Source organism: Zeus faber, assembly GCF_960531495.2.
Source record: "Zeus faber genome assembly, chromosome: 10".
In the NCBI taxonomy this organism is placed as follows: Eukaryota; Metazoa; Chordata; class Actinopteri; order Zeiformes; family Zeidae; genus Zeus; species Zeus faber.
In genome coordinates, this window is record NC_137199.1 from 29381152 (window position 1) to 29400221 (window position 19070).

Consider the following 19070-nt stretch of genomic DNA (forward strand, 5'->3'; position numbering starts at 1 on the left):
AAGAACTAGGACTAGATGGACTAGGACTGGATGGACTAGGACTGGATTGACTAGGACCAGATGGACTAGGACTGGATGGACTAGGACTAGATGGACTAGGACTGGATGGACTAGGATTAGATGGACTAGGACTGGATGGACTAGGACTAGATGGACTTGGACTGGATGGACTAGGACTAGATGAACTAGGACTAGATGAACTAGGACTAGATGGACTAGGACTAGATGGACTAGGACCAGATGGACTAGGACTGGGTGGACTAGGACTAGATGGACTAGGACTAGATGGACTAGGACTGGATGGACTAAGACTGGATGGACTAGGACTGGATGGACTATGTCTGGATGGACTAGGACTAGAAGAACTAGGACTAGATGGACTAGGACTGGATGGACTAGGTCTGGATGGACTAGGACTGGATGGACTAGGACTAGATGGACTAGGACTGGATAGACTAGGACTAGATGGACTGAGACTGGATGGACTAAGACTAGATGGACTAGGACTGGATGGACTAGGACTAGATGCACTGAGACTGGATGGACTGGGACTAGATGGACTAGGACTGGATGGACTAGGACTAGATGGACACGAAAAAACCCCTCAAGCTGTCTGTGTGGCCACGTCAACTCCCGAAAACACTGCAGGAAGTAGTGATGCACGGCTCGCAAACGATTAGTTGGTCGCAAAGTTTTTCCAATCTTTCAAACGAGTCTGGAGCCTGGACTCACACCAGCAAAAGAGTCGTTCTTTTGCAACTCTGCAGACTGGAATCCCAAACGAAAAGAGCCAAGAGCCCCAAGTCGTAAGTCAGAGAAAATAACAAGGATTAAAGGATTAAATGAATGGGAAAAAAGGGTGAAGGCATTTGGCACAATTCTTACTGAACGTCACTGGTTTACGCTTTGCGTTTTTGCTAAATAAATCATTTGGAAAGAACGAAATGATTCTCATGAGAATTCCCTCCACGACTCAGAGCCGAACCTACTCTGCTGACTCGTTACACCGACCGAATCAAATGAACGAAGAGTTGGAATTTTGAACAAATCGTTTCACTGAGTTACTCGTAAAGCCGAATCTCCAAAAAGAGCGAAACTTTCCATGACTGGAAGGAAGGACTAGTGCCGCCAGGGATTAAGGTCTTATCTTATTGTTTGATTTGACTGTTGCTCCAGCCGACTAGAAATAAAAGCCATGGACACATCTTTCCGAGGTCTTTTTTCATCTTGAATCCTCCAATTGACGCTACATTGTTTTAGATGACTTTAGATCGCTCTTGTTATTGACTTAACGTGGCTTTTCGATTCCAGATCTGATGTCCAGCTTGGCTCTCAGTATGCAGGGATATGGGGTCAAGGTGAGCGGCTTTCGGCCTTTCTTCTTTGGCACCAAAGACAGTTATCTCGGACTCGTCCTTGTTCAGCTGCAGGAAATTCTGCCACATCGCTCACTGGTTATTTTGGATGAAGAGACCTCGACATTGTAGACTGTAGTGAGGTGGGGAATTTTAGTATTTTACATAATTTGAGTTTAACGGGAGCATGTCAAGCTTGAGTGCCTAAGGGTTGAACCTCGGAAAACCCCACACGTGATGGCAACTCATAGACTTGGATACATACTGTAGTTGACAAGGGAGAAGAAAATACTCCCTGTTTTCCAACTTGAATCAATTGAGTATTGTCCTCTTCCAATTACCGGTACAGAGAGCAAATGTGCTGCCTTGACATAAGGATTCACACACCGCCAACAATAAGCAATTTCAGCAAGGTAAAAAAGACCCATTTCATCATTATTTCCAAAAGAATCGTGAAGGGTTTTGAAAAGCACAGTAGTTGTTGTTATTTCTTCCTCAAGAGCTGAAGCCGCATCCAGAAAGCCTGATGGGAGAGTGAGAAAGCTCCCATTCAAGCACAGTCTGACGCCAAGTTAACGCACCGGAATGGTAACATGGCGGCCCACGCCGCTTGCGTGGTGAGGGTAAGAGGTCACTGCTTGTATCAGCACAGCTTTGACATATTATGCCTGAAAAGCTCTTCCATTCATCTTTTGTGAACTTGCTTTTCAGGTCACGCTCCAAGCCCTTAAAGGTGACCTGTTATGGTCCTTTTTTTTGAGTTAGTTAATATAGGTCTCTGAGGTCCCCAAAACACGTTTTTGGAAGATATTTTGATTTCACCTTATCAGTCCACCAAAATCTGTTTCTGAACAAATTTGAGAAGAGAAATAAACGACCTAGTTGCTGGATCTTCCCTCGTATTAGATCTACGAGGCCTCATTTAAAAGTTGGCTCCGACTTATGGGAGACACGGACACGAAACCGCGACGCCACGGCACGGCACTCTCGCACGCCGGGATTTTATGGAGCAGGGATGGGATGGAGGAGATGACCATATAAGGATGACCATATAAGGAAATCTGTGACTGGCTGACGTCAGCTCGTGCAGAGAGCGGAAAAAACGTTTATAAACGGTGCGTTCAGAGCGGTCAGAATCCTGAGCCTTGTGTTCACAGACATTACTTTGTCATTAGTTTACCTCATTATTTGACAGTTTGGCCACGTCTAACATGAACATCCCTTTATGTAACATTATTATGCTTTTCCTTATTTTCTGTCATATATATTATATATGACAGAAAATAAGGAAAAGCATAACAGGTCCCATTTAAGTATGTGGAGTATGCAATGTACGGAGGTGAAGCCGCACTCAACAATACATTTGGCAAATGTTCTGGTTGGAAAGGTTTGATGGATGTTCAACCTGAGTGGTAACGGGGGAGGGGGAGGAGGCCTACAGGGACGATGCGGCCTCGTCACGGTAGTAACACCCTCCGACGAGCTCGGAGTGAAAGGTTTCACAAAGCTGGGCTCGGTGTTTCACTGGACCTAGTCCCATGGATCAGAACCAATCAAATACAGTCCTTACACACAGGTCAACAGAGAGGCTTTTGAAACACGTGCCCAGGTCCTCGTTAGGTTTCCCACCGGTGACGCTGTACAACATGGCGACTCTTCAGTTTTATTCAGTGTTCAGTGTTCAGCGTTATTATTATATATTTCTCAAGATGCATTCACTCAGGCCGAGAGGTTTCTGTCCAAGTCCATTCTTTCCAGGTCACCTGACGTGAACGCAAACGCCCTGGACACAACGTTGGCCCTGATCCGTGTCACTGTTCTGGGTTGTTCGGTGTCACCGTACTGCTGCGCTGTACTGTTGTGTACTGTGCTGTACATCTTACAAACACTAACTCACTTTATTCACATGCCACTTTAATGCACATATCTGTATCTACATAATTAGCCTATCCCATATACATAAGCATAAGCTGCCCTGCCTTCCGGATCCAAGATGGCGGCGCGTGCACAACGCGCGACCTGGCGTCTCTCGAATTAGTGTTTATTTACCTGACTATCCTACTTTTTTTCACTCAAAACACTCGAGCGAAACGAACCTACAACAGAAACTCACTACTGGATATACATCAAAGCTGCAAGAACTTAGTTTTGGATACCCCGAACAGCTTCGAACAGCTCCCTCCGGAGCTGATCAGATCAACGCGACCAGATGGACAATTCTTACCGACCGGAAAGGCTCATAGACGGCGAGGCGACCGCAGGCAGAGACGGGGTAAGCGAGGTGGAGTGCGTGCTAAGCTAAGACTAAACCCGCACCGAACTGCACTGCCTAGTATCTTCCTTGCCAACGTATGTTCTTTGTTCAACAAGCTGGACGAACTCAAGATATGGACCCTCACACAGAAAAGCCTTATGGACTGTAACGTGATGTTTTTCACTGAAACTTGGCTTAACAACGACATTCCAACAAGCATGGTGGAACTAGAAGGACGCTCTATCTTCAGAGCGGACAGGACTGCAGAGACTACGGGCAAGAGCAGAGGAGGCGGCTTATGCATTTATGTAAACAAAACTTGGTGCACGGACTGCGTCACTCTTGATGCCCATTGCTCTGCTGAACTGGAGTATTTAATCGTGAGATGCAGGCCCTTCTACCTTCCATGTGAGTTCAGCTGCATTGTTGCCATTGCTGTGTATGTTCCACCTGATGCCAACAGTAAAGCGGCAATAAAATAACTTTCCATTGCCATTAATAAGCTTCAGACTAAACATCCAGATGGGGCTTTAATTGTGACTGGAGACTTTAACCATTGCAACCTAAGAACTGTTCTCCCTAAATTTCACCAAAATGTTACTTGCTTCACAAGAGGCAGTCAAACTCTAGACCATTGTTATACTAATGTTGCTGCTGCTTACAAGTCACACCCCTCCCCCACCTTGGTCAGTGCAATCACATTTCTCTGTTTCTGACGCCAAAATACTCCCCTCTCATTAAACGTGTGAAACCAACAACAAAAACCGTTAGTCTGGATGGAAGATGCAGATCCCACTCTTCAAGACCAGCTCCAACTCACTGACTGGAAAGGGTTTTTTGCTGATGCCACCAAGGACTCTGATACCAACATTCACACAGTAGCCAAATCTTTCATGGATTACCTCAACGAGTGTGCAGAGGGAGTGACGAAACATAAGACCGTGAAATTATTCCCTAACCAGAAAACCTGGATGAACAAAGAAGTTTGCCTTCTCCTCAAGGCCAGGGACGCAGCCTTCAGGTCGGGAGACCAGGAGGCCTACAGCTCTGCCAGATCCAATCTGAGGAAAGGAATATGGGGATGGTAGCTCAGGCGGTAGAGCTGGTGGTCTAGTGATCTAAAGGTTGCTGGTTCGATCCCAGGCTCCTCCTGCTAGCATGCTGTAGTGTCCTTGAGCAAGACACTTAACCCCTAATTGCTCCTGATGGCTGCGTCCGTCGGTGTTTGAACAATTGTAAGTCGCTTTGGATAAAAGCGTCTGCTAAATGACTAAATGTAATGTAATATCCAGGGCCAAACACAACTACAAGCAGAGGATTGAAGAGCACTTCAACTCCTCCGACCCCCGACGTATGTGGCAAGGCCTACATACACTCACCAACAAATCCCCATGCAACTCTCCCCCACCCTCCTCCACTTCCCTCCAGGACGAGCTGAACCACTTCTACGCTCCATTTTGATCGGGGAAATCAAGGAGGCAGCCTTCAAGTCAGCCGTTTTACCAGACGAGGACACACTTCAATTCTCCACCTCAGAGGTCTGCGACATCCTGAGCAGGGGGAATGCTCGGAAAGCTGCTGGCCCTGATGGAGGCCCCGGACATGTGCTGCGAGCCTGCGCAGAGCGGTTGGCTGGTGTCTTCACTGACATCTTCAACATGTCACTAGCCCAGTCAACAGTCCCCCACAGTTTTAAATCTGCCACCATTGTTCCGGTGCCTAAACACTCTACAGCCAAGAAACTGAACGATTTCCGCCCTGTTGCACTGACACCCATCATTGCAAAATGTTTTGAGGGGCTGGTCCTCTCACATCTGAAAGCCTGCCTGCCCCCTTCACTGGAACTGTACCAATTTGCCTACCGACGCAACCGATCAACAGAGGATGCTATCTCCACAGTGCTCCATCTAGCACTCACCCACCCATGCTGTTTATTGACTTTAGTTCTGCATTCAACACTGTGATCTCCTCCAAGCTGATCTCCAAGCTCAGCCAGCTTGGCATCAGCAACTCACTCTGCAACTGGATTATGGACTTCCTTACTAACAGACCCCAGGCTGTTAAATTGGGGAGTCTCTCCTCCTCCACTATCACCCTGAACACTGGCGTGTCGCAGGGTTGTGTGTTGAGCCCTCTGCTCTACTCTCTCTTCACTCACGACTGCGCCCCTGTTTATGGCTCCAATGCCATAATTAAGTTCGCAGATGACACAACTGTGGAGGGCCTGATCAGAGATGAGGATGAAACAGCATATAGAGATGAGGTTCAACATCTAACTACGTGGTGTAAAAACAATAACCTGGAACTCAACACCAAGAAGACCAAGGAGATCATTGTGGACTTCAGGAGAACCAGGAGCAGGGCACACACCCCCCTCCATATCGGCGGTGCTGAGGTGGAGTGTGTGTCTAGCTTTAAGTTCCTTGCGGTCCACATCACAGAAAATCTCTCTTGGTCCCTCAACTCCTCCACTCTGCTGAAGAAGGCGCATCAGCGCCTTCACTTCCTACGGACCCTTAAGAAAGCACAGCTTTGTCCTAGGATTCTATTGGACTTCTACCGCTGTACCACTGAGAGCATACTTACAAACTGCATCTCTGTCTGGTACGGTAACTGCAACGTTGCCGACCGCAAGGCACTACAAAGAGTAGTGAACTCTGCCCAGAGGACTATTGGCTGTACCCCCCCCCCCCCACCCATCCACAACACATACCATGACCGCTGCTTAAACAAAGCCAAATCCATTGTCAAGAATGACACCCACCCTAACCATGGACTTTTCACCCTTCTCCCATCTGGCAAGCGATACAGGATCCTGTGCTCCCGCACCAGCAGGCTCAAGGGCAGCAGCAGGCTTAATACATCTCTTTTGCCTACATAACTGCACAGAAACACTGTACTCAAATAGCACTTTGGTATATAAATGCTTCTTTTGCACTTCTGGTTAGACGTCAACTGCATTTCATAGGTTCTGTACCTGTACTCTGCTAGTGACAATAAAGTTGAATCTAATCTAATCTATTCCCTTTATCTATTCTATTTTATTTTATTTTATTCTATATATTTAGATTTTATTCTATAGTAATCGACTTACTGCATTACGTTTTAGGAATCAGTTAGTTTGTCAAGTAGAAATTCTTAGGTAGCTACTGTGTTCAGTCTGGGACATATTGTGTGTAATCACCGGTGACATTTCACTGCATATATGTCTGAAAGTATGTAGATGTATGAAAGTATGTACTTTGATACATCTACATACTACATACACAATATGTCCCAGACTGAACACAGTAGCTACCTAAGAATTTCTACTGTATGTGACGAATAAACCTCTTAAATCTTGAATCTTGATTTGTTCTGAGCTGTGTGGGCATGATAAGTGTTTTCTGTTTCATCAATAGTATTCCTATATTGATCAATATCTCTTGTGACTCGTTACACCGGCTGAATCAAATCTTTTTACCGTGTCGCTCGTAAAGATCGAGTTTCCCGAAATAGCCAAACTTTTCACCACTCATAGGAAGACTAGTGCGGCTAGGGATTAGCAAGGTTTTATCATAAAACAACTGAAACTGTGTCTATTGATTTTGATTGAATGCCTTTTATCCCTCGTGTAAAGCCCTTTGTAGCCCAACCCGAGTGGATAAAGCCCGGTTCTGAATTGCCAAACGTGCTGCACTGATAAACTCTTCCTGCTGCTCCTGTCACTTGTTTTTTATTACTGATATTACTGTACGCTATCTTTTCACTCCCGTCACTGCCGTACGCCATTCCTATTTGTAATGCTGTAATACTGTTACTTGTACTTACTGTAGAATAACTGACACTGCCCACCTTGGGCTCACTATTTTAAAAGCATACTTAAGAAAAATGTATTTAAATGTAAAAAAATGAAAATAAATAAATAAATAAAACACTAGCACAACCACCAGAATGTGAATCAAGACAGAAGTGTATGTTCGCTGTGGAGTTATTTGGTTTATAGGCTCATTGCCAACATTTTGCTCCCCGTTTAAGGATTATTATTATATGCCATTATATCACCGTTTTTATCTTAAGTTCCTCTTTCTGCCTAACTGTTTGTTACATAAGTTATTGTACAGGACCGGATACTTTAATTTTGAACGTGACCTTATATTTTGTAGGTCTTTTTCATTTTCTGTCTTTTATTTTTTTTCAGTCATATTTGTTTTTTGTCATTATGTCTATTATATTTTGCCATATATTTATTGTGTACATTTAACTGTCAGGTTTACAGCATATTTTTCAATATTTCCATATGTTGCCATTTTCTTTTTCATATCTTTTATTCCATTGCTTTATTATTATTTTGCCTGTCGAGACAATGCAATTTCCCTCTGTGGATGAATAAAGTATCCATCCATCAAGCATCATGTACAGACAGACGGACAGACAGACAGACAGACAGACAGACAGACAGATACACAGACAGACAGATATATATAGTTAATGTGCACACAGTATGCATCTTAACTCTTTTTAATTTCAATCTCTTTCTGGACTGCCCCGTTTTTTTTTTTTTTACTGCTGTTAAGCCTGAATTGCCCTCTGGGGATTTAAGTGTTGAGTGTAGAAACAAAACAAACAGTCTTTAATCGTCACACGACACTCCACAACACATGCTTGCACACACACACACATGCTTGATGGTGGCCGGTGAAATGGCTCCTCTGCTTTTGACCCATCCTGGCTTGTCCTTCCTCCGGGGGCACAGCCAGGAGCAGTGGGCAGCATACGTGGACGCGCCCGGGGACCAGGTGATAAGTGTCCATCGCTGGTCAGACGATGATGGGTGCATGTTTTTGGTGGGGGTCCTTACTGACGTGAGGTGGAGTAAACCCCATGTGAACACGGGGAGAACATGCAAACTCCACACAGAAAGGCTCCTGTTTTGGAAGATAACCCGCCGGAGCACGGTGCCAACAGCGCCCCAGGCGGGAATCGAACCCAGGACCTTCTTGCTGTGAGGCAGCAGTGCAATGCACTGTAAAGTGTTGTCTTGTCTTATCTCATCTGATCTTATTTGGATTTTTGTTGTTATTATTATTCCAGCAGGTACATTCACAAATACAAGGAATTTGTCATGGGGTGACACAGATGATCAATTAAAAGATTAAAAGAAGGAAAATAAAATACAATTAAAAGCTTAACAGTCCAAGACAAAATAAAAATAAGATGAAGAAACCTGATCCCTATCTGATCCCGGCCCCAAAGCCAGCCTGGACTCACCGCAGTTCTCCTCGTCGGCCTGGTTGGGACAGTCGTCCAGCCCGTTGCAGTGCAGCAGCTGAGGGAGGCACAGCGTCAGGTTTCCGCACGGGAAATATCCCAGCGGGCAGCGGCCCTTGGCCTCCGAGCTGCTCAGCGCTGAAACAGCAAATAAAGAAAGAAGAAGGAAAACTCAATGACGCAGGTGATGAACTACTCAACAAATTCAGCCTTCTCACAAACACAATGAACCTGTTGCATTTCTCCTCTATTGACGCTGTGTTATTATTATTATTATTATTATTATTATTATTATTAATGTTATTATTTGTACAATAACAACAACAACAACAACAACAACAATAATAATCATCATCATCATCATCATCATCATCATCATCTTTATTTGTACAGCACCTTTTATATACAACATGCATCTAAAAGTGCTTTACAGTGTAATAATAATAATAATAATAATAATAATAATAATAATAATAATTAAATAATAATGAAGTAGTAATAATAACAATTAAAAAAACAAGCAAAATGCATTTGAAAAAGGTAAATATTATACTAATTTCTGGATTTGGGGTCATCATTAGACCATGATCGTTCCTCAGGTAATTATTTTACTCCATTTAAAGCAATCCTTCAATTCTCCTGTTGCGACGGGATCCCCACACCTTCTATGGTACTGTATATAAAGACAAAGTAGAATACTAAAAGCATTGCAATGCAATGCTCAAATCAAGTAAAGATACAAGTTGCATTCGAAGAACAATAAAAAAAACTCAAGCACTGCTTTGAAAAGAAAGGTTTTTAACCCTCGCTCCAAAGTGCTTACAGATCAGAACCTGCCGCTAATATTCTCTGTTTACTTGTTCCATGTTGCAGTTGCAATGATGCAGAAACTGGGAATTTATTTTATGGAAACTAAATGAGAAAATGTAGTAATTTAAAGTCAAAATCTGTAATAATTCATGAATATAATTCATACCCTATATATCCATAACCTCATTTCCAAAACAATAATTGACAATAACAATAACTGTACATAGCATTGCATTTCTATTTTCTGTATATTTTTCTATATCTGACTATTTCTGTTCTGTATATATTTTTTTGTATTTTTCAACTATTTGTATATATTTCATTTGTATTTTTACTTTATTTTTACTTCAGGTTTTATTCAAAATGTTTTAAATATATTTTTTTATTCTCTATAATTTCAGACTGTTAAATTTTTATTTATTTTTTTATTTTTTTAAATCTCATCATCATCTTCAAACCTCATCAGTATTAGTACGAGTGTTTGTTAATGTACTTGGCGGATTCAACTGATTCTGATTCTGTTTATCGGCAACTTTGAATCTTTTCAAAGATTCAAGATTCAAGATTTTTATTTGTCACATACATATACATACTTCCATACATATATGCAGTGAAATGTAATGCAACGCACCCGGTGATAGCACACAATATGTCCTAGGAAAAAATAAAAAATAAAATAAAATAAAAAGTAGAAAATTCCTTTCTAATAGACCGACTAACTGACTCCTAAAACGTAATACAGTAAGTGGAATACTTATAGAATAAGATAAAAAATATATAGAATAAAATACAATAAAAATAAATTGAAATAAAATGGAATAGCTAGAAGGAATATGCCTATGTATATACAGATATGTGCATTTAAAGTGGCATGTGAATTAAAGTGGCGTGTGAATGTGAATAGTGTGAGGTAGTGTTTGCGATAATACAGCACAGTATACAACAGTACGGCGCAGCAATACGGCATCACGAACAACCCTGAACAAAGGAAAGGATTTCCGCGTCCCGGAGAAATCTGAAAATAAAATCTCCGGTGTTCAGGGTGGATAAGCGCCCGCCCCCATCATCATTTGATTTGAGACGGTGACAAACTCTTTAAAAGTGGTCCAGAAAGTGTCGCGGCGCTGTGTGCTGTGACCACTGGGACTTTAAATGTGTGATGCCGTCTTCTGAAGTCCTGTGCTGTGTCCCTGCCATAAGTCTGAGGCAGAGCTACACCCTCCTAGCAGCTGCTGCTGCTGCTGCTGCGCCACCACCAAAATAAAGTGGAAAGTGTGACCGAGATGGGCCATTAATCCAGGGCAGGCAGGACGAGCCACAGTTTAAACCATTCCATTTGAAAGATGCAGGGGACACAGATTAGGTCCATTTTTAGGCCAAATCCTACTTTTGATGTGGACTAAATTAAATATCCTCAGTTGTGGTTTATAATAGTCTCAGACCCGAGTCTTGCTTTAAAAAAATCAAACAACATCAGAGCATATCTAGGTCTAAGAGAAGGCTTCATGTAAATGAAAGCTGGCCAGAGGCAGGTTTATTTTTGGATTAACGGGCGTGGCCTCCAGGTCGACCTTGACAACAGAGGAAATGGACGATTCGGAGCGAGAGGGAGGCTGACGACTCCTTCATCACCTGGAGAACAAATTCATCTCAACCCGAGCAGCGTCTCAGAAAGGCATTTTTAAATGCTGGTTTAATTTAAGAAGGATTAGCTCCTAGTCATGATTTAGACCAGGGTTTCTTAAATGGGGGTACTCGTACCCCGCGGGGTGCTGCAGGGGGTGCACAAAAAAAAAAAAAAAAAAAGAAATTGGACAAACAGTACATCCTTTATGTTAATTTATCTTTTTTTTTCCTCTCAATGCTAGTGAAGGGGTCAGTTAATAAAAAAAAAGATTTAGAACCATTGATTTTGATCTTACAATGTGTCGGGGCCTGATGCCGCAAACTGACTGAATCTCAACAATGACACTAGAAAACTCTGTGGGAAACAGAACTAGAAGCGAACAAAAAGATCAACCGCTGTTGGGAGTTCCCGGGGAAGAAAACAACACCGGGCACGGAAAAGAAGAAATCCTGAAGGAAAACTGAAGTCCTGCGAAGGCAATTGGAAATTAGAAAATAAATCGCTTGTATACAGTGTGTGGACATCGCTGGGTCCACCGCAGGAGGTCACCCCAGAGCCCAGGAGACTAGACATCTCAAGGTTCTGCAGGAGGTGTGAAAAGCCCCCGCAGGTCATTACCCGTCCCACCGCATCAGGTCCATTAATATTTCATGCAGTTTTTGCAGGCTTCCTGTTTTTATGCTTTTTTTTAAAGGTCGTCACACGCAGGGTTTTTCGGGAGTGTCCCACTAATCACACAGGACGACGCTCACCAACTGGAGCTCCCCAAGCCGCTCCACCATCCTCTATCAGGCTATTAATTATCGGGGCCTCAGACCTGATGGTGCGCTGTCAGCCCAGGGTGCAGGAGGACGTGTGAGTGGATAAGTAGGCGACGTGTAATAAATTAATTGCACCACGTAGGCTAATTGAATCCCTCAACGACCCAGCTTTCGCGATGATCTTCATCACACGCTGCGCGAGGGGACGCAGCAGGACGTGCAGTTAGGGTAGGAAACGACTTCTCATATAAATGAATTAACCCGGCAGGAAAGTTAAATGAGTTCATTTTAAACGTTCCTGTCATCTGTTCAGTGGCGTGTCTTGTAAAGGAATGTTGTATGTGCATTTTAGAATATACCTGTCTTTGTTTCATATAATAAAGTTCTGTTTTAGACATTCAAACAAGCCTTTAAACAACCCAAAAAATTATTATATTTACGTATTTACGTAACGTATATTATTTACGAGTATTAACGGTTGTTTACTATCTTATTAGTACCTTATTTCACTGTTACTTTATGGCTGAAAAGAATTGCATAGATTCATCAAATTATGAAATGAACATACAAACAGCATATACACACATACATACATACATACATACATACATACATACATACATACATACATACATACATACACACACACACATATACATGTATACACTGTATGTATATATACACACACACACACACACACACACACACACACACACACACACACACGCCTCAGAAAGTGTCGACCCACTCCGGGACAAACGTCCCGAAGTCTAACCACCCATTGTGAATTCTGAGCAGATATCCCACTCCCTCCGATCTCAGCCGCCCTCTCCTCCGCAGCCAGGGTGTGTCAAGCCAAATATTTATCTGGGGGTGGAGGAACCAGGACGAGCAGACGCTTTTGTGGAGCGCTGTTAAAAGGAGAGCCGACACCCTCGGCCCTGTGCGCTGTGTGATAAAATTACCATCTAATTATTGTTTTCAGTCCAGATTCTCTTCAACTTGGGGAGGACATTAATGATTGCTGATGCATTGAAGAAGGTCACCACAATGCAAACGAGGTGAAGTTCGTCATAAGAAATCGTTTTATCTCGGAAACCAAACGGCTCAATTTGCATATGGAGCATATGCAAATTGAGCCGTTTAATTACAGCATGGAGTAAGAAAGAAGTCTGGATCTTCCGCCTTCACCATATTACCATAAAATCCCTCAGAACGGGAGTGTTTTGCTGTATACATTACGGCAGTCGTCGCTACGATGACACCATTGTCATGCATCCTAAACATCTGTTTTGCAAAAGTATGATGTGGTGGATGGGGTGGCTTGAGCAGCCACGCCTGATGCTCGTTGGTTGGGCTCACGAAAATCAGGTTCAAAAACCCCGTCCACACACTCAGTCAGGATGGGAGCCCGGGACGTAGTAAACAAAGAAGAACGCTAAACAGCAAGCATGGCTGCATGCAGGGCATTGGAGCTTGTTCCTGGAGAGGAGCGAAGTGCTGCCCGTGGTGGTTACTGTCGGGGAGGAGGTTCGAACCCATGTCCTGCTCAGCATTTTATTACAGAGGACTACGGACTGAACCATGAAACGGAGTCTCATGCGGAACTATTCGACCTCATTGTAAAGAAACCGAGAGACAGAAACTGTGAACTTTACAACGACCCTGTTAGTTTACAGTAAAATCACCCAACCCGGGTTGTTTGCGTATGCTACTTTGTCTCTTCGCCAAAAATTAATTGGGAAACTTAAAATAGTATAATTCCACATCTGACTGCTACGCTGCTGATCAGTTTTGGCCAAACGTGTCAGAAATAATCATGCAAAACCCTTCCAACCGCTTCCATTGCAATCCTTCCAGCGAACGCCCCTCACGCTCACGCCAAGTCACAAAATGTAGGACGTGCAGAATCATCAGGCAGAACCAGTGACTATGTGCACTGAATCAAAATGCTAATTTGACTTGATTGTCTTGAAGTAGCGGTTCGTCTAGATGTGGTACTGGGGCTGATTCTTTCTTTTTCTCCTCCAGAAATGCCGGGTGGCAGGTCACACGCTACTTCTCTTGAGGGGCGGCTCCACTGAAAACCCTCTTTACAAATGGACAATCTGATTACACGTCTACAGGTCACTTCGGGGCTTCTCCTCCAGTCGTACTGGAGCTGGTGGGCCACCTGGCCAACGAGGGGCCCACGGCAGTCAAACCAAATCATTAACTCCCCCACACGCAGCTACAGCACTTCAGAGTAAGTGTGCCAACCTATCAATACAAACCAAAGCACCAAAAAAACCCCCACCATACCCACAATCCATTGCACACAAATCAAGAAGGGAAAGGGACAGCTTGAGAGCTATACATGGTCATCTCCAAGCAAACCACTTAACTCGTGAAAGATTCTATGCTGAAGCATTTAAAAGCCTTGCATAGCGATCAGCTCTTTTCGAGGATTCTGTAGTCGTCGAGGAGTCGTGCATGGAATTCTCACAAGAATAATTGAATTCTGTCAAACTATTTATTTACGAAGTATGCAAAGTGTAAGCCAGTCGACGTATTCAATATCAATTATGCCAAATTATGCATTCAGCCTTTTTTCACTTGAATTTAATCCCCATTTATTATATTAATTCATTCATTATTCAGTTCAGCCTGCAGTGTCCTGCAGCCTCCTCCAGAGTCATTTGAAAAATGTCTTCGCTAATCTTGCACAATTTATTTTGAACCTATGCTTTGCTTCTGTCAGGGCAACCAGAAAGGTTTGTAAACTGCTGATATCTCCACAGCGAAGCGCCTGAGCCAGTTCTGTGCCATTGTGAGGACTAATGGATGGTGCGCAGACTGCTGACTACACTATTAAATGACCGGCTGACTCTCATCGTGTGGAAACATTGATTGCTAGTTTGCTCTGTAAATGTTTGCCAGCCAAGAGGCTCTTTTTTATCTCACTGGTTCTCCAGTGCACCAATTACTCTAAATAAATGGAATCCTGATATTTCAATTCAGGGTGTATTTGAGAGTTCAATTGAATACATATTAAGACTTTTTTTTTTTATCTTGGACATATCATCTCTCTCTTATACAATCAAGTATAAAGGTAAGTCCTATATATACTGTATCACTGGGACAGTGCAGAGAGCAGTGTCATACCCCTTTCCCACTGTGCTGAAAACCAAGTAACCTCCGCCTACATCTGGCATTTGTCATGAGTGGGAAAGGTGACACCCGGGTTTCAGCCCCAGGGCAATAACCCTGCGATAGACACAGTCGTTTATCGGCTTACCCCGCATGCAGACCTTTTTCCCCGCAGGGACCCTGAAATGTTTTCAGTGTGGGAGTCGCTCCGTGGGGACCACAGCGGTCCCCGCCGGGCTCCAGAACCGCCCCCAAGCCGGCCCCAGAACCGGAGGAGCATCTCCGCTCCCCGCTGCCGGAGGACCGGTGCGGGCATGGATACTCAGCACTGCTTCTACTTTTTTGTTCCCAATCACTATGAACTATGACACGCCCCTTTTCCCGTGCGGTCACAACATCGAATGTGACGCCCCGGACCAGGAAAAAAAGAAAGGCATAGCCAACGGCGGGTTTGATTCCCTGTCGGGCGGCTCACAGTGTCCAGACAGAAAACAAGCGGCGTTGGCGTGTTCCGTTCAGGGAACTTTTCTTATTATCTTGCTGTTTCTTCAGGCTACAACTGGCAACAGGTGTCGCCTTCGCAGCCCCAGAATACCTCAGATATCCATCAATCCATCAAAACACCCATCAATCATCCATCAATCCATCCATTAACCCAACCATCCATCCATCCATCAATATATCCATCCATCCATCCATCCAACCGTCAATCAGTCGATCCTTTCATCAATCCATCCATCCATCCATCAATCGATCCAACTATCCATCCATCAATCTATCTGTCCATCAATCAATCTGTCTATCAGTCGATTCATCCATCAATCACTCCATCCATCCATCCATCAATATATCCATCCATCCATCCATCCATCAATCGATCCAACTATCCATGCATCAATATATCCATCCATCAATCAATCTGTCTATCAGTCGATTCATCCATCAATATATCCATCCATCCATCAATCCAACAATCCATCCATCCATCAATCCAACCATCCATCAGTCGATCCATTCATTAATCCATCCATCCATCCATCCATCAATCCATCCATATATCCATCCATCCATCCATCAATCCATCCATATATCCATCCATCCATCCGTCAATCCAACCGTCCATCCATCCATCAATCCAACTGTCAGGGGCAATTTAGTGTTTGTTTTAACCTGCATGTCAGCGTAGGAGGGATGGGGGAATCCAACACCCCTCTACACACACATCTACACCAGGTATTTATGTGTTGCGTGCCTTCTGCTGTTAAATTGTTGGCCAAGGGCTTGATGATAAATCCGTTAGAGTGATAGAAAGTAAGTCAACTAAAGGCGCGAATGGATAAAGAAATATTACAAAAAGATTGAAATATTATAAATGCTAAAAAAAAAAAAAGTCTCACAGATGAATTTTTTAGGGTTTTCAAATAGTCAGAAATATGATCAACCTCTTAAAAACAATCACAATGTGCAAGATCTTATTTTTTGGTTATTGACTTTGTATTTTGCTTGAGGATGAATGACAAGATCTAATAAATATACAATACAAATAAGACAATAAAAGCAATGCATATCGTCCTGGTCATAATTTTTTTTTATATATATATGTATATATTATTTAAATTAGATGTATTATATATTCTATTGATATTGTTGATTATTCAATGGTAAATAAATGCAAATTAAGTTTAAAAGCCGCCAGTGGTGCTTATTATTATGTGGACTTACTTAACAGTCACCAACAAGCAGAAAAACAGAAACTTTACCACTTGACTCCATAGAAAACACATGGTTTCCTGCGTTAAATGAACCTACCAGAGACTCCACACAGCAGCACCACGGCCAGGCAGCTCCTCATGGTGCGGCTGAACAAAGCAGGTCCAGGTCCAGGTCCAGAACCAGAACCAGAACCAGATCCAGATCCAGAAGAGTCCGATCCAGGGAGTCCGGGCTGCAAGTTCATCCGGGAAGTTTCAAGAGGAAAAATAAAAAGAAGAGTCTGAAGCACAGTGAGGTGGAAGTGAAGGAGGAGACGCAGCTTCAGGTCATTCTGCAGCGGAACGGACTGAAGAGGAGACCGGAGACAAGCAGCTCCCATCACCAGAACACATGACTGTGGAGCTGAGGGAGGGAGGGAGGGAGGGTGAGAGAGAGAGAGGGAGAGAGGGAGTGAGAGGGAGGGAGGATGAGAGGGAGAGAGAGAGAGAGAGAGAGAGAGAGAGGAGAGATTCAACTTGGGGAGGGAGAGAGGAAGGGGAGGGGGAGGAGACAGAGGGGGAGAGAGATGGAGGAGAGGGAAAGAGGGAGAGGGGGGCGGAGAGCTGTGAGAGCGGGAAAGCAGGAGAGAGAATGAAGTGAGGGGGGTGAGAGGATGATGGAGGGAGGAAGAGATAGGAGGCGGGATGGAGAGAGGGAGGAGGGATAATGAATGGGTGGGGGGGGGGGGGTGGAGGGGGGGGGGGCGAGAGGGGGAGAGAGAATTAGGTGTGGGAGAGAGAGAGAGAAAGAGAGAGAGAGAGAGAGCAGGAGTGAGCGTGAAGTGGGGGGAGAGGAAGAGGAAGGAGAGGAGGGAGGAGAGTGAGAGGGTGGGAGGAAGAGAGAGGGGAAGGGGGAGAAGAGAGGGAGGAAGGAGAGAGGAAGAGGGCGTGAAAGAAGGGGGGGGTAGAAGGGAAGAGAGGTGTGAGAGGGGGGAGAGAGAATGCGCTGGGGGAGGGAGCGCAAGAGGGGGGGGAGGGAGGCGGGGGAGCGAGAGAAAGGAGAAGGAAGAGAGAAGAGAGAGGGAGGAGAGAAAGAGGGGGCTGAGAGAGAGAGAGAGAAAGAGTTGTGGGCCGTGGGAAAAGAGAGAGAGAGCGAGGGAGGAGAGAGAGGGTGTGTGTGAGAGAGAGAGAAAGAGCGAGGGAGGGGGGAGGGAGAAAGGGAGGAGATAGATTCATATTGTTGTTACTTATATAATGTATTCATTTCATTTGTTCATTCATTTGTTGTGCTGTTCTCCATTATAAGTTACATCTAATATTCTTGTCTGAATGTGTTGCGGTGCCAGTAAAGTCCTTTTCAATCCTTTTATCCTCCTCCACACATTTACAGCCACAAAGAACCAAAACATTCTGCTTCAGCGAAATAAAGACATCACCCGCTTTCCAAATCGAAAATGAAAATATTGTCATTGCCTCCTTCCTGTTCCTTTCCAGCGGCTGGGTCATCCTGTGGGCACCAGAATGCAGCCGTCTGAAGTCGTTCTTTCCTGGTCTCCAGGTCTCCAGGTCTCCAGGTCTCCAGGTAGGAGTCAGTAGAGCAGAACGACCCTCCGCCTGATGAGATAACTACGACCCCGGGAAAAAAAACCAAAAACCAAAAAAAACCCAAATAAAACTGTCTGCCTAAAGGAGAGGGATGAAGAGGGAAGATTGCGCAATTCATCAGCTGCGCTCGTGTTGTATTATTTATCATGCAGTATTTATCATCGTGTGTCTATCATACGAGATTGAATTACACTACGTCAATGATCAGACGCTTTTGTCCAAAGCCACCTACAAAGTACATTTGTCACAGTATCGATCCAACTGTAACATCACAGCCACAGATGTGTCCCTTCCCTGTGCCGGGGTCCCCATTCAGGTGCCCCTGTGGCAGCTCCACCTGCCACACGCCACTTGTGGCGTTTCCAGGGCCCACGGAGACACAGATGATGATGAGTTGTCGACATCAGTTTATTGCAGAGAGGAGGCTCGGTGGAATTAGCCAGGAGCAGATGGAACATGTCATGACAGGGCTCCTCTATCCTGAGTGTGTGTGTGTGGATGGGGCTTTTTAACCTGAGCGGCAGTTGTGGCTGCTCAAACCCTTCCATCCACACGTCACAGTATGTTAGAGGGTAAAGTGGAAAGAGA

The 19070-nt window shown here is 44.2% G+C and overlaps 1 protein-coding gene across 1 annotated transcript in view; it reads right to left on the bottom strand.

The window, feature by feature from the left end:
• rxfp1 (relaxin family peptide receptor 1) overlaps positions 1–19070 on the bottom strand; it is a gene marked incomplete at both ends in the record, with an annotated part of 92932 nt that overhangs the window by 55874 nt on the left and 17988 nt on the right. The window contains one exon of the mRNA XM_080008261.1: positions 8860–9030. Coding sequence (XP_079864387.1) covers positions 8860–9030 — 171 coding nt within the window. The remainder of the gene's footprint in view (positions 1–8859; positions 9031–19070) is intronic.